The 17,301-nt window shown below is 35.4% G+C and overlaps 1 protein-coding gene across 1 annotated transcript in view; it reads left to right on the top strand.

The window, feature by feature from the left end:
• Positions 1–17,301, top strand: part of CNTN6 (contactin 6) — a 292,083-nt gene that overhangs the window by 109,543 nt on the left and 165,239 nt on the right. The window contains 2 exon segments of the mRNA XM_058726191.1: positions 5,443–5,569; positions 13,232–13,407. Coding sequence (XP_058582174.1) covers positions 5,443–5,569; positions 13,232–13,407 — 303 coding nt within the window.

The following is a 17,301-nucleotide window of genomic DNA, read 5'->3' as shown; positions in this document are numbered from 1 at the left end:
ACCAATACCTCACTGTTGACTGAAAGACTTACCAAGAACCTAAATAGTTGATTAATACATATTTTGTATGTTATATGTATTATATACTATATTCTTACAATAAAGTAAGCTAGGGAAAATAAAATGTTATTAACAAAACCTTAAGGAACAGAAAATACATTTACAATACTGTACTATAAATAATCTGCATATAAGTAGACTGTGCAATTCAAGCCCATATTCAAGAGTCACCTGTATTTTCTTTAGTATAGTATATGTTCATTTTAAACATTCAAACTATGAAAAATTATGCAAATATAAAAAAAACTTTATCCCAAATAAAACTCTCCCCAAAATAAAAATTATTAAAATTTGATAAGATTGTAGCCATCTTTCTATGCATATAAATACAGAGATATAGACTAATATGAAGGTAGATAAATGCATAGAAAAATGCTTTTATAAAAATAGGATTTTATAATAGATACTACTTTTAACATGAAGATTTAATTGTATTTTAGTTTAACAAAAGTCAAACTGAAGCCAAGTAAAATGAGGAGAATTTTGAACTTGTAGTAAATGATTTGAGTCAACAAAGATACTTACATTTGTATTTGTTTTCCTAAAAGAGTCCTCTAAGGGTAAAAGATGCACTAAATAATACCAAGAAGTTAGAGTACTTATGCTTTTAAAAATTTTAATTTATATTTAATATATATGTATTTTTATCAGTTGACTTTTTGCTATAAAAGAAAATATTAGCACTTAAACATTTGTAACTATGTTCCCTTATGACCCTTCATTCTTCTATTTATATTGTTATTTTTATATTATCCAAGTTTACAGCTTTCATATTCTGTCCTATAACTAAAAATAACATGGGGTGTAAGTATTAGTTTTATATTTAAATATATTCAGTGTTCATCCTATAGCTCCTTCATTCTTTAAAGCTATATATTGGTTCATTTTTAATTGGCTGAATTTCATTGCTAAGTCATTTCTTTAAGAATAGTCATTTATGTTATATTCTCTGAAGGTTTCTTTTTTATGTTAAAGAATGTTGAATGCCATTAAACTTGGAAGATATCTTAGTAGGTGATAATAGACTTGTCACACTTTTATTCAGAATGTTACAGGCTTTCTTTTCCACTGTCTTCTGGTGTAGAAGGCTACCATTTTAAAATCTGAGATTAATTTAATATAGTCTTCCACTTTTTAGATGATATTTGGTTTCAGCCTAGTCTTTTTAAGTCTCTCTTTAACTTTGAAGGCCACTTAATCACTTAAGATCACACATGCCTTGGTATTGAGTGCTTTCTTTCAGATGTCCCTAGAGCATGGTATATTCTTTGAATTCACAGGAAATTTTCTTTATGATATCTGCTGCTGATATATTTGTTTTACTCTCTGTCTCAATGGCGAAGATTTTATGTTGGTTCGTCTTTATCTTTCTTGTTCATTACCTGTTTTTCAATTGCTTTTTATCTGTGCTTTTTCAACGTCATTAATTACAATTACCTCAAACTTTCCCTTAATGTCAGTAATTTGACTTCAGCAGGTATCTGATTACTTACTTATTCTAATTGATTTATCAGATCTTTAGCGATGTTGTTTGGTTTACAATTTGTATCCTTAAGTTTGCAACCTCCTGATTTATCTGATTCTATTATTTGTTTGTTTTTTCATTGCCATCCAGTTATGTTAGCTTTGTCTGAATTCATGTTCTTACTCTACAGCATGAAATGATTTTGAGAAATTTCCTGGAGTTCCTTGAGTTACATTTTCTTCTTGATTGGTATTTTGTCTATCTTCGGCATGCTTTGTTTTCCACTTTCATTTTTGAAATATATTTGCATACTTCCTCTTCCATTCCCGTTCATTTGCTCATACTTGAGGAAATGTGTATAAACAATTCATGTACTCTTTTATAGAGAGGGATATTTCTTAACTTTTATCTCATCAAATCAGGGACTCTTTTGTTTGTTTGTTTCTCCTTTTTAGCTCCAGTTTGGAGGCTGGATGTGTCATGAGCACCCTCATTTTGTAACTTGAGGGAATGATGAGATTGAGGGAAGTTCAGCCTTTATCAGAATACTTGGGTACTTTTCTCTATTTTAAGGTATTTTTTTAGTGGTGTTTGGTAATATTATTGGTGGAGGACTATAGGTATACTTCGCTGGACAGATGTATTGTTTATTAGTTGGACTCTAGAGTTTTACCAAGTGAGTATATAGGCATGAAACTCTTTGTCTGTAAAATACAGTCATCTTTACTATTCACACTTTCCTGCTTTACTCTTCATAAGCTGGTTTACTCCTCTTCACCTAGAAAAGGAATAAGATTAAAAAACATGATGCATATACAAATGTACTTAACTCCAGAACTGGAGGTTGTTATGAGAGTTCTCAGCATTTTTTCATTTCACCAGTGGAGATAGGGATAAGATTAAGGAGTCAAAAACTCATTTCCTGAGCCTGGCCTGAACTCTGCTTACGGCTCAGTTATTTTTGTTGTTTATTTCCTTTGTTTTGATTAGTTTAAAGTCAATGGCATTTGTCCCTTTTCTTGTTCAGACATTGTTCATTTCTGTTGTTTACTTGTTTGCTTGCATTTATAATTTCTTGCCCATTTCATTAGGTGTTGGGGTAAAAAGAGTCTGTATTATGTTTTCAGTTCACTCTTTTTCAACTAGGCTTCACAACACAAACACATAAGACTAAGTGTTGCTATTTTACAGTTGAGAGTTAAATAACTTGTCCACCATTATGTAGTAACTGACTAGGCTAGAATTAAAACCTGTCTGTCTCCACTTTTAGGTTATTAATGAAATGTACTGAAATTATAAATATATAATTATAATATAAGTATAAATTACAAATATTTTGGAAGACTAATGAGAAGGAAGTAGATCCGAATGGATAGTGAAAACAGTGAAGAGGGAATCAGGAAACCAGAGTTTGATTTCTTACTTTCTCTTACAGCAAGTAGTGAATCTCAAAAAAGACGATTCAATTTCCTGGGTTTCAATTTCCTTGTCTGTAATAATGGTGACAATGACAATGGTGATGGTGATCGTCATGATATGGTGACTATACATTTACTTGTACTGGGAACAATATGCCATACTTCATAAGCAGTGTATGATTAAATCTGAAAGCAATCATTTGAGATACATATATCTTTTTTACCAATGAAGATACTGAGAATTGTTCAAGTCCACTGAGGTCCGTTTGATTCGGAGGTACCATTGCATTTCTATACCAAAGTCTGGCTTGAGTGGTCTACAAAACATCTACCAACTTTGAGATGCTGTAGAACTATGGTAGGTAGAGGAGATCACCATGCTCTTACATGTCTCTCACGTACAACAATTAGAGTCTGGACTGGGTGTCCTAACATTAAGTCTTGATATGATGAGATTTATACTTTGTGTGTTTATTTCAACTTAAAACAAAATCTAACAGCAAAACAGCATTTCACCTTAAATGTGAGAATTGAACTCTTCGTCCTCCTCTTTCCTTTCCCTTTCCTTCTTAACAGTTCAGTCCAAATGTCATGAAGGGAGTTAAGTAAAGTATGCATCCACATGAATGTGGATGATGAGAGTTACAGCAGCCCAGCATGAGGTGGTAGAGACTGAGAGGGATGAAAAAGCTATCCATGTAGGGCAGAGGGTATCACAGGGGTGGCTCAGAGGCAAAGTGGCAGAGCCCAAGAAAGGTGATAAGGATGCCTATGGTGGGGTAGCCTGGCCCAGGATATCAGAGTCTAAGAAGGCTCGGAAGGGCTCCATTGCCACGGAGAGTGGACTATGACTCTGGATGTTGTGTCAGAGATCAAGTGGAGTGAAAAAGAATACACACAGGATGGAGGCACTGCACAAGGTCAGAACCTGAGTGAGGTGAGAAGAGAGGGGATAGCTTAATAAGTGGTTTCAGGGCAGGTGTGGGAGTAACTTGGGAGCACATGTCAGAACCTGTGCAGGGTGAAGAGGACCTTTATAAAATCTACAGTGGCATTCCCTGGAGATTAGTTATATATAGGGGAATTGAACAAATGCATAAATATTTCTATATATACACATACACACACACTGAATGAGAAGGCCTGGGAGCAAGAACACCTCAGTAACATTGCGTACATTTAGCATCCAGATCATGGTTTCTAAATACCATTCTCTAATAAAAGGATCCAGATTTGCTTAGGAGAGTAGATGACTACTTCCATGGCTACAGTAGAAAAAACACAAGATAATTCTGGGACATTTTGTTGTACAATAAAGTAAGGAAGTATTCAAAGAATGACAGGCACATGTCAAAAAGATAAACTACATTAAATGGGCTCTTGTTGGCCAAATCATTGACAATTTGGTCATCAAAATAATAATAGATTATTACTTGTTTAATAAAATAAGAAATCATTTATCCACTCTGATAGAGTAGACCATTTTGATAGAAATGTATTAATAAAACACTTAAGTGTTCATTGAAGAACAGTATATTTGAATTGTTTCAAAATCTCTAAACACAAAGTACTTACTAAGTATAAGGAGGAAAAAAATAATTTTAAAATGGAAAAGTCTGATAGACAATACCTCACAATCAGTGACCAAAGTTAACTTCATCAGTATTGGGGCAAATTGAAGTTCTGTACCACCTGAGAGGGTATAATATAAAGCACATGGTATCCCTGAATCATAGTGAAACAGCAGACACTAAGGTGCACCCAGCTGGGGAGAGGAACAGAGGGACAGAGTAAGACAGTGTAATCAGTGTATTCTGGCTGGTGGGGAGGAGACTTCTTAAGGTGATCATTTTTAAAAATAAGAGCCGATTTTCACTGGTTCTGTTATTGTTTTTAAAAGTCTTTATAGACCCTTTTTATTACCTGCACCTTCAACATACAGCCCCTACCAGGACCCCTACCCTGTTCTTGGTAGCTGACTGCTCAGACAAGCCCAAACTGAGTGAAACTTGACCAGATCACAGCCTTGTAATCTTCAGCAATGTCAAAGTCAGAAAAATCAAGGAAAGAGTAGGGAACGTTTCCACACTGAAGGAGACTGAAAATATACAACAATTAAATAAAATCTGTAACTCTCGACTGGGTACTTTTGCTGTGAAAGATTTTATTAGGAAAATGTTAAAGTGGGGCCTGAGGATTAGACACTAGTACTCAATGTTCATTTTTTTTTTAATTTTGATGGCTTTATTGTAGTTATGTAAAAGAATGTCCTTTTTAGGAAATATAAAAGTTTTTAGGGGTGTTGGGGCATTGGTTTGTGAAATGATTCTAAGGCGTTCAGAAAAAATATTTCTTTGTATTATTCTTGCAAGATTTTCTATGTTTTTGAGATAGTTTCAAAATAAAAGTTAAAAGTGTATTGACTTCATATCTAATACACAGTTACATTCAAAGCAGGATCAAATGTTTTCATATGGTGTTACTCTTCTCTTTTTTCAGGTACTGGTCTTTTGAGCCGTCCTGTTTTTACCCAGGAGCCACAAGACATTATTTTTCCTTTGGATTTATCAAAATCTGAAATCACCCTGAATTGTGCTGCCACTGGTTACCCTTCACCCAGTTATAGGTAAAGTCATACTTCTGGCACCACCCTGTTTGTTTGTTTGTTTGTTTGTTTATTTATTGTCTTTGATGTAAAACATGCACACAATAAAGCGTTTAGAATTACCTAATTTGAAGGATGCAGCTCAGTGAATTTTTACAAAGGTAAAGAGCTGGATACCCACTGCTGAAATGAAAAAAAATACTATATATTTTCAATATCCTCAAGTGTTGCCACTTTCCACTACCCTACTCCCAACCCAGAAACCATTGTTAGATCTCTGTCTTATTCATTAGGATGACTTAGAAGAGTGATTTTTTTCCTTTTCAAATTTTTATTTAAATTCCATTTAGTTAACATACAGTGCAATACTAGTGTGAGGAATACAATTCAGTGATTCATTCCTTACATATAACACTCAGTGCTCATTATAACAAATGCCCTCCTAAAACCCATCACCCATCTAACCCTTCTCCCATGCACCTCTATCCATCAGTCCTCAGTTTGTGCTCTTTGAGTCTCTTATGCTTTGTTTCCCTCTCTCTTTTTTTCTCCCTCCCATATGTACATCTATTTTATTTCTTAAATTCCATGTATGAGTGAAATCATGGTATCTGTCTTTCTCTAATTTATTTTGCTTATTAGCATAACACATTCTAGCTCCATATATGTTGTTGCAAAAGGCAAGAGTTCATTCTTTTTGATGGACATTTGGGCTCTTTCCATAGTTGGGTTATTTTTGTTAATGCTGCTATAAACAGTGGGGTGCATGTACTCCTTCAAATCAGTATTTTTGTATAATTGGGTAAATACCTGGTAATGCACTTGCTGGGTCATAGGGTAGTAGTTCTGTTTTTAACTATTTATTTATTTATTTATTTATTTATTTATTTATTTATTTAGAAGAGAGAGAGAGAGAGAGAGGGAGTGTGTGTGTGTGTGTGTGTGTGTGTGTGTGTGTGTGTGAGGGGGAGAGGTAGGGAAAGAGGGAGAGAGGATCCCAAGCAAGTTTCATGCTGTAAGTGCAGAGCTCCATGTGGGGCTTGAACTCAGGAACCTTGAGACCATGACCTGAGCCAAAATCAAGAGTCAGACCCTTAACCAACTGAGCCACCCAGTCACCCTCTATTTTTAACTTTTTGAGGTAGCTCCATACTGTTTTCTAGAGTGGCTGCACTAGTTTGCATTACCATCAACAGCGCAAGAGGGTTCCCTTTTCTATGCATTCTTGCCAACATCTCTTGTTTCCTGTGTTGTTAATTTTAGGCATTCTGACAGTGAGGTGGTATCTCATCATAGTTTTGATTTGTATTTCTCTTCTTATGAGTGATTTGAGCATTTTTTCATGTGCTTGTTAGCCATCTGTATGTCTTTCTTGGAAAAATGTCGGTTCATGTCTTCTCCCCATTTCTTAACTGGCTTATTTGTTTTTTGGGTGTTGCGTTTGGTAAGTTCTTTCTAGATTTTGGATACTAAAGTTATTATTATCAGATATGTCATTTGCAAATATCTTCTCCCATTTCATAGACTGCCTTTTAGTTTTGTTGATTATTTCCTTCACTGTGCAGAAGCTTTTTATCTTGATGAAGTCCCAGAAGTTCATTTTTGCTTTAGTTTCCTTGCTTCCGGTGACAGGTCTACTAAGAAGTTGCTCCAGCCTAGGTCAGAAAGGTTGCTGCCTATGTTCACCTCTAGGATTTTGATAGTTTCTTATCTCACATTTAGGTCTTTCATCCATTTTGAATGTATTTTTATGTATAGTGTAAAAAAGTGGTCCAATTTCATTCTTCTACATGTTGCTATCTATCCTGTTTCCCCAGTACCATTTGTTGAAAAGATTATCTTTTTTCCATTGGATATTATTTCCCGCTTTGTAAAATATTAGTTGACCATATAATTGTGGGTCCATTTCTGGGTTTTCTATTGTGTTCTATTGATCTATGTGTCTATTTTTGTGCCAGTACCACACTGTCTTGATGACTATAGCTCTGTAATATAGCTTGAAGTCTAGAATTGTGATGCCTCCAGCTTTGCTTTTTTTTCAAGATTCCTCTGGCTGTTTGGGGTCTTTTTGTGATTCCATACAAATTGAGAATTATTTGTTCTAGCTCTGTGAAAAATGCTGGTGGTATTTTGATAGGGATTGCATTAAATGTGCTTTGCATAGTGTAGACATTTTAACAATATTTATTCTTCCAATCCATGAGCGTGGAATGTTTTTCCATTTCGTTGTGTCCTCTTCAGTTTCTTTCATGAGTTTTCTATAGGTTTCAGAGTGTAGATTTTTTAACTGTTTGGTTAGGTTTATTCTTAAGTATCATATAGTTTTTGATGCATTTGTAAATGGGATTGATTGTTTTATTTCTTTTTCTACTGGTTCATTGTTGGTGTATAGAAATACAACAGATTTCTGTACATTAATTTTATATCCTACGACTTTGCTGAATTCATGTATTAGTTTTAGAAAATTTTTGGTGGAGACTTTCAGGTTTTTATTTAGAGGATCATGTCGTCTGCAAATAGTGAAAGTTTGGAGAATTTTTCTTGAGATTGGTGATGTGCAGTGCCATGTTGTGGTTAGAATCGAGGGGAAAAAAGAAAAAGAAAAGAGAAAGAAAGGAAAGGGAAGGAAAAAATGAGAAAAGAAAAAGAAAGGAAAGATGGAGGGAGACAGGTAAGGAAAGAATAGAAAAACAAGTAGCAAAAAGCACAGAAAGATAAAGAAAGAAAGAAAGAAAGAAAGAAAGAAAGAAAGAAAGAAAGAAAGAAAGAAAGAAAGAAAGAAAGAAAGAAAAGAAAAGAAATAAACAGAAAAACAACAGAAAAAAGCAAGGAAAGGAAAAGATTTGTTTCCACAATTATCAATCAGTTCTGCACTTAATTAAAAATATCTACTGGCGGGGCGCCTGGGTGGCGCAGTCGGTTAAGCGTCCGACTTCAGCCAGGTCACGATCTCGCGGTCCGTGAGTTCGAGCCCCGCGTCAGGCTCTGGGCTGATGGCTCGGAGCCTGGAGCCTATTTCCGATTCTGTGTCTCCCTCTCTCTCTGCCCCTCCCCCGTTCATGCTCTGTCTCTCTCTGTCCCAAAAATAAATAAAAATTGTTGGAAAAAAAAAATATCTACTGGCTTATTACACGCAGAAGGATATAAGATAGTGATTCTCATGACAATTTACTCATTAGTTTTTACCTATGAAGAAATACTCTGAATGAAGAGACTACAAATTTTACTGTTGCTAAAGGCTTCTGTTTCTAAAATATGTGTGAATTAGTAGGCTAAAGACAGGTAATTTAGCTTATTATTTCAAATCCCCTTAACGTGGTTTAGCTCATCTGTAATATCATAGCATAAAATACTCATAGACAAGAGGCTTTGGAAAGAGAGTGAAAAAAGAACTTGTTTTTAATATGAAAATGGCAGACTCAGACCCAATTTCCATGATAATAAAGCAAAGGGCAGAGATATTCCAGATAATGCACATTAGCAACAAAATGTAAAGTTTTAGTTTTAATATGACCCTTTCTAACTTAAATTTTATTAAAAAGACTCACTCATAACCTTAGATTGTACGTGTGTGTGTGTGTGTGTGTGTGTGTGTGTGTGTAATAGAAGGAAAACCTTTATGATACAGATTCTAACATTATTTGACATTATTTGGATATACCGTGAAGCCACATGAAAGAGCTATTGATTAAAGCAAGGAATGATCATTTCTAGTCACAGTTCTGATATTCATTGTGTGACCTTGGAATAATCATTTCTCTCTCCTGGCATTAACTTTCTCCTTATCCATAAAGTGAGGGTGTGGTTGATTTTAGTAACTTCTTTTAGTAATTTCCTTTTAGGAAAAAAAATCTCATAGCAGAAAATAAGTAATATATGAAGCATAACTTTGGAAACATTTTAAAAGCAACTTGTCTTCTAGTCACTTCCAGTGCAGTAAACACCTTCACAAACAAGGTTTCAGTGCAAGCATGAAGATATAGAAATTTAGGCAAGTTTGAACAAAACTTTCCCATGGAAAGAAATCACTCTAAATTGTTTTAAGGGCCAAGTAACACATGAGAATTAAAGTCTAGCCAGGAAGCTTTGCAAAGGGAAGGAAAATGGATTACATAAAGTTGGTACTTGGGTAGTATTTCTTCTAAATAAAAGTCTTAGATAATCGGATAGCCGTGAGTTTATTTCTAGCTCAGAATATGTATTTTATTTGGGAAAGTGAAGCAACACCTATGTAAATGATTTGTACACAGGATAAACTATATCAGAAGCACATCTGCGAATGTCATAGAGGATTTCTGGCAGATCTCCTCTTGACGGGATCACCAGAGGAGATTTTTTTAACTTAGTCTGCTCTAGTCATGAGGTCTTAAGTCTGAGATCTAGGTGTCTTTTTTTTAAACATTTTTTTAATGTTTATTTATTTTTGAGAGAGAAACAGAGACAGAGTGTGAGTAGGGGAGGAGCAGAGAGAGGGAGACAAAGAATCTGAAGCAGGCTCCAGGTTCTGAGCTGTCAACACAGAGCCCACTGTGGGGCTTCAGCGCAGGAACAGTGAGATCATGACCTGAGCAAAGTCGGACGCTTAACCAGCTGAGCCACCCAGGCGCAAGGTGTCTTTGAATAAAAATCATAGAAGTTGTCCTTCTGCCTTCTATCCTTTTCATTTTCTCACGTCATCTTCTTAATAAGATGCCTTCTTTATCCCATAGGATAAAGCAAGATATATATAATTGTGCAGATTTTATGATTGATGGATATGACTTCTGGAAAAATTAGATGACTCATCCAGGGATACACAGGAAGGGAATGTCAAAGCTAGGCCTAGGACTGTTGGTATCGGCCAAGGTCAATGGAATCAAATTTAGTGCACATTACAATCACCCAGAGAGACTGTTACAATTTTAGATTTTGGAGTTCTCCTTCAGAAATTTAGGGATGGGCTCGGAAATAAGCACTTTAACAAACACTTAATGTAGCAAGGTCCAGTTCTGAAACACATACACACATACGTATGTTATCTAAGGACAATAAACATAGCCCCCAGCTATTATATTCTTGATACAGGGCTTAATTACTTAATATTAAAGGATGTTCCCCAGAAAAAGGTCAAGATTTTAGTTCAAATTCATTATGTTTCCTGGAATTAATATGATATTAATGCAGATGCTTAAAATAGTCATTTAAAGCAAATTTCCTACTTTGCATTATAGGAAAATTCTCCTGGGTCTGCAATCCTATCAGTAATGTGTTTATGACAATCACTTGAAATCATTAATACTATTTCTCCATTGATTTAAACATATTAATTAGGACAAAGCCCACACCAAGAGTTGAACCCCTGATCTATATGCACAGTTTAATAATCATTGTACCACAGTGATTAGAATGATTATGGGGATACTGTGAAAAATTCATTTGCTGCAGCTAAGCCAACAACTTTGAGTTTGTGTTGAAAAACAATTACTGAGCTTAATTAGGAGCATGTAATGATGACAGCAGTTATTTCAGCGATTGATTCCAAAATTAAAGAGAGCTGGCACACTAAGTGTGGTATATCCTTTGCTTTGAAAATGAAAGGGAACATAGAGGTCCAAAGATCATGCCCTGTAAGCAAATTGTGAAAGACAGTATTATAAAGCTGGTAAGGAGAATATTGGAATCTTGAGAAAGGCCTAAAGACAGAAAATGTTTCTATCTTTGATTTTTAATATTGAGAACAAAAAACTGTACAAATTTCTCTAGAAAAAAAGATTTGACAGAAAGTGTACTGCTTTTGGCTGTTTTCTTTCAACTTCTTTTTGTTAAAAAGAACTTGAGGTACACAAGAATTGGCTAAATAGTTTTAAAGCGACAGAGTTTATCAAAAACCTCTGATTGATTTTATATTTGACCAATCACTTACCTGTTTGAATAGGGTAGAGGATTACCTATGTCTGTATTTCTTTCATACTACAATAGACATTTACCATAGTCTCTACATTGGATGTTTCAAGATGCTCCTAAAAAAGTCAATGATACTTAGAATAACATTATAAAATGTAATTTCTTTCTTACAGTTATCCACCCTCTTCAAAATATTTTTAATATGATCTTAGCATGAAGGGGAAAATAACAGCAAAGCTGGCATAAATCCTGAAAGTACATGGTTTGGACATTGGCTATGTTCCATTAGAAAAAGCCATTCATTTGTTTTTCTAAAAGACTGATTGTCTTAATTCAATATTTTTAAGTGTCTTTCTTCCTAAATGATTTCTATGACTACACACAGCTAGGAATATATCTAACTAAATATGCAACATTTATACTTCAAAATGTCTGGATATTTTGAAGAAAGGGGGTGAAACATGGAGGAAGTGGGTTTGATTAAAGATAATTACTGGGTATTCATTCATCTTAAAATGACCAAATGGAATTTCTAAAACATCATTCTTCGAAAATAAATATAACTGTAAGGCCCTTCTGCTACTTAATTCATGTACCTATAGTTGAATAACAGGTAAGTCAAGAGACTATTTTCTGCCTAAAATAAAATCTCTCAAACTGCATTTGTTTTATTAAAGAATAATTTTAGTTTGGCATTTGTAAGTACTGTTGAAATATATTCTGCGTGGTTAATTTTCCAAGTAAGAGACTCACAGAGACAATCATGTTCCAAAGTAGGTGGGTTATTATTGTTTTATTATCAGCCTCAAATTGGCATTGTAAAATCTTTACTGGCTTTCTTTATGCCATTTGTAATATACGCTTCTCGGATTTCTATCTCTAAATCATTTTCAACGTCCAATTTTGCAGTATCGGTTGTGGGTGTTCAGGTATAGTATATGTTATTTGAAAAGTCACTAAAGGAATAGAATGGCCAGTATTACTGACTGAATGTCTCAGTTTTATTTCTCATTTCAAGAGTTATGTTGCCTTCTTGTACACATCTGGGTGAATGTTTGTGATTCATCAAGAGTGGAAGATCTTTCAAATAACCTAGTTGTTGATATCACTGAGTTCCTAAATACAGTCATCTTTGGTGAAACTGAAGGATTGCCTTCACATGTAACCATGTTTGTTGTTGCTGATTTAAATGGTCCTAGCAGGGGCGCCTGGGTGGCTCAGTCGGTTAAGCGTCCGACTTCGGCTCAGGTCACGATCTCGCGGTAGGTGGGTTCGAGCCCCGCGTCGGGCTCTGGGCTGATGGCTCAGAGCCTGGAGCCTGCTTCCGATTCTGTGTTTCCCTCTCTCTCTGCCCCTCCCCCGTTCATGCTGTGTCTCTCTCTGTCTGAAAAATAAATAAACGTTAAAAAAAAAAAAAGGTCCTAGCAAATAAATAAATACGTAAATATAGACATCCATACATACATGGTCTTAGTAGTACAGCTGCCTGTTGTTTAATACAAGGAATGGTCAACTCTGTATATTCTTTTTTTTTTTTTTAATTTTTTTTAATTTTATTTTTATTTTTGGGACAGAGAGAGACAGAGCATGAACGGGGGAGGGGCAGAGAGAGAGGGAGACACAGAATCGGAAACAGGCTACAGGCTCCCAGCCATCAGCCCAGAGCCTGACGCGGGGCTCGAACTCACGGACCGCGAGATCGTGACCTGGCTGAAGTCGGACGCTTAACCGAGTGCGCCACCCAGGCGCCCCATCAACTCTGTATATTCTAACATAATTTGATTTTTTTTTCCCTTGAAGGTGGAAGCAAAATGGCACAGATATTGATTTTACCATGAGTTATCACTACAGATTGGATGGAGGCAATTTGGCAATCAGTAGTCCCCGCACAGATCAAGATATTGGCATGTACCAGTGCCTGGCCACCAACACTCTTGGGACAGTACTGAGTCGGAAGGCGAAGCTCCAGTTTGCATGTGAGTTTGTGGGGGGAAATTTAATCCCTGTGTTTGTTTAATACGATATTTTTGTTCATATTAAAATATTAGCTTTGCCAATCATCTGTTCTTTGAGGGTGATTATTTATGGAGGTAAAAAGTTTTGACAGCGTGCATTTAATGAATCCATACTCCTAGGGATAGTCAAAATCTTCTTCAAAAAAAAGGAAGAAAATAACTGTGTTATTATATTTGATAAATTATGTTGAGAAATATCTCTAAAAGTTTCAGATATAAATTTTAAGAAAAATATATATGACACATTACTGTTTTTCTTTCTTTCTTTTTTTCCCTTCTTCTTTTTCATTATATATTAGTGTGCAGAGCACAGGAAGAAAAAGCTGAGGGCAGAGATGTCTTTTGGGCGAGGTGGATATTCTCCCAGGAAATGTGATCATACACCCACAGTTAGATGTAGGTGGAAATAAAGTGGTTGCCAAAGGCAGACTTTATATTAACTGTAACAATGTCCAGCTGCATCACATAAATGTCATCCAAGTAATTACCTTGGTGACATTTGAGGACATTAGCAGATGAACAATAGACATATGGCTTCTTATATCCTTTATACATAGGGTTTCCAGGGACTGAAATGTTTCATATTGGATCCAGGGATAGCCTTGATTGAAAGTAATTATATTTGTTGATATGGATGAAATAGAAGCCTTGAATTTTTCTCTTTACACCTCCTCCCCCACCCCATTTCTACCCACACCTGCCTCACAGGATATATCAGGGGGCCAAAGAGTTAGCAATTAGTCTCTTGGGTGCTCATGGAAAGGTATATTCTGTTACTTTGAAAGAGTAATTGTTTGGAAATTTTACTAATAAATGTTCAAAGCCTACCTTGCAGAAACAATGTAGTCATCAACAGATACATGAATTAAGAATTGAGTCTATCTGCCATTGCAAGTCTTGTGTTCCAAAGATCCCTTGCTTCATACCCATTTCCTTTTAGGTTGGCCATTTTGGGGGTAGTCTTATTTCTGAGTGTGTGTGTGTGTGTGTGTTTAGTCATAGATACAGATGATATAGATACAGATATAAATATAGATATAGATAGATATAAACATTATATAGGTATATATACACATACATATATGCATGTGGTCATATATACACAGACACTCATGTATATACACACATGCATTGCTAAATGTATTTGAATGTGTTATATATGCATAAATAGATAATGCAAAAGTTTATGGAGATAGGTGGAATATGAACAAAGGCTTGTGGCTATTTTGAAAAAAAAACAAGAGAGAAAATGATAGAAGGGACATATCTAATCAAGAATAAGTTTTCCTATGAAAACACGCTCAACATCACTAACCATTATGAAAATGTAAACCAGAACTATAGTAAGATACTGCTTCATACCCGTTAGGATGGCTGTTAGTAAAACACACACACACACAAACAGAAAATAACAAATGTTTGCAAGGATGTGGAAGAATTGGAACATTTGTGCATTGGTGATAGGAATGTAAACTGGTAGAGTCACTGAAAGACAGTCTAGCGGTTCATGAAGAAAATTAATGGAATTACCACATGACACAGAAATTCCATTTCTATGTATTTACCTCAGAGATTTAAAAGCAGGCAGTACTCGAACAGATATTTATATACCCATGCTTATAGCAGCATTATTCTGAGTAGCTAAAAGGTGGAAATAACCTGAATGTAGTGTGTGTGTGTGTGTGTGTGTGTGTGTGTATGTGTAGAATAGAATATTATCCTACTTTAAAAATGGAATAAAATTCTGATACAACATGTATGAGCCTTGAAAAAATCCTGCTAAGTGAAGTAAGCCAAACACAACAGGACAAATATTGTATGATTTAATATATCTGAGGTAACTAGAAGGGAAAATTCATAGAGACAGAGGGCAGAGTGGTGACTTCCAGGGACTGGGTGAAAGGAAGTTTCGGGAGTTAACTTTAATTAATACAGAGTTCCAGTTTGGAATAATGATAAAGTTCTGGAGGTGAGTGGTAGTAATGATTACACAATCTGAATTTATTCAATTCCACTAAATTGTGCACTTTAAATGGTTAAAATGGTAAATTTTATGTTATGTGTTTTTTTTTAATAGTATCATCAGAATTCAGTGGAATAGAGTTGGATTTTTTTTTTCCCTTCATCATAATTCTTAAAAGAAAAGAAGAGAAAGAGTAAGGTTTCTTTATTAAGTATCTGTTCTGGTTCTTTGTACAGAGAAAGTAGAGTCTAAATGCTAGTCTCCAGCCTAATGGAAAGTTCCTAAAGTACAAGACCTGTGTCTTCGATTAAATTTGAATTCCTCACCACCACCTTCATAAATTCCCAACAGTGCCCATGTTGGTAGAAAAGGCTTTTGGTATGTAGGATAACAATGGTAGTGGAATGGTAAGATTTTCTATACAGACAGATCTGAGTTCAAATTCTATCACTGTCAAATGTCTACTGGTAAAATCAGGCCACCTCTAAACAATAGTAAGCCTCTGTTAAGAAATTTATTCAAAGGAATTATAGCATTATCCATAGAACAATGACCTGGATTACTGGAGATAATGATTGCAAAGTCCCTGTCCTTTAAAAGGCATTTGTGAAATGAAAGCTCTAATTCTTCTTGTTATTTTTTAGTGCCTCCCTCAATTTGGTCAAACATTTACATATTTCAAACTGCTACAGTTACTCATAGAAAGGTCTTCTAATTTACATTTTACACTTTCTCCAGACGAGTTTCTTCATCTCTTGTTTTCAAGACTTTTAGGTGCTTTGACATATATATGTTACCTTTCTTGAGCCCAGAAACCACCATAGGAGATAGACGCTATTGTTGTTCCTATTTTACAGATTAAGAGCCTGAGCCTCACAGAGATTGGTGCTTTTTTAAAAGTACATTGTTAGAGAACCAGGTGAAACTTGAGTATAAAAGTAGAGACTCTAAAACGCATGCCTTTCATCTTACAGTAGTCAGTCCTTCCCCAACACTGCCCACACAAAATATGTGTGCTTTTTAAATTTAATTTGCTCTTGGCATAGTACTTGTGAAAATATTAAGCCGTATCTTCAAGATAGTAAACTTCACAACAATCCTGGTGATAGATGCTGTTGATACCCTGTCCAGATCCCTGTAAATGGACAGTGTGCCCATCTCCAGCTTTTAGTGGCCACGGCTGCACCTCTTTTACCACTTATGCCCCAGACTCCCCAGGGGATCAGGCTAAAGCTGGACAACAGCTGAGAACCCCATCTTGTTTAGCTCCTTCCCCAGAGCTTTTCTGCTTCCCTCCCTCCCTTTATCCTGGGAGTATTCTCTCACTAAATCATATAGACTTGAATGTCTGCCTAGGCTCTGCTTCTAAGGAACATTTAATATAAGACATTTAATATAAGGTATTTGATCTACTTATTGATAGAAAAGTTAGGTCCAAAGCCCTACTCATGTGAATTTCTATAGTAAGAACAAAGATATACATCAAAACAAAATTGTATCAATAACTCTGCTCCCTACAGGTTGGCAGTCAATTGTATAGTGTCACTTTGACCTTCAGAACAAATGAACTATGAACAGCCTTTCAGAACCTAACCTGTCCCTGGGAAAGACGCTGTAGGTACATACCTCTAGATAATTGATGGCTTTTGTTTGTAACTTTTATCTGGATGTTCAGCAATTCAAAAACACCCTCAGAGTTTATTTTAGACTCAGCCCATAACATTTTGCCTCATCCTGATTCATCCCACCATGAAACCATGCTGAAATGTGGTCCATGTATACAAAGCTATCTATTATGAAATGTCTTTCCAAATCAAATCAAATCTGTCCTTAACCAGCTCTGTGACCAAGACAAGACTTATTAAAGGTATGTTTTGAACTCCTTGATTACA

Source organism: Neofelis nebulosa, chromosome 4 (genome assembly GCF_028018385.1).
Source record: "Neofelis nebulosa isolate mNeoNeb1 chromosome 4, mNeoNeb1.pri, whole genome shotgun sequence".
Classification (NCBI taxonomy): Eukaryota; Metazoa; Chordata; class Mammalia; order Carnivora; family Felidae; genus Neofelis; species Neofelis nebulosa.
Note: the sequence above shows the minus strand (reverse complement) of the source record. Positions and strands in the feature narration are given on the sequence as shown.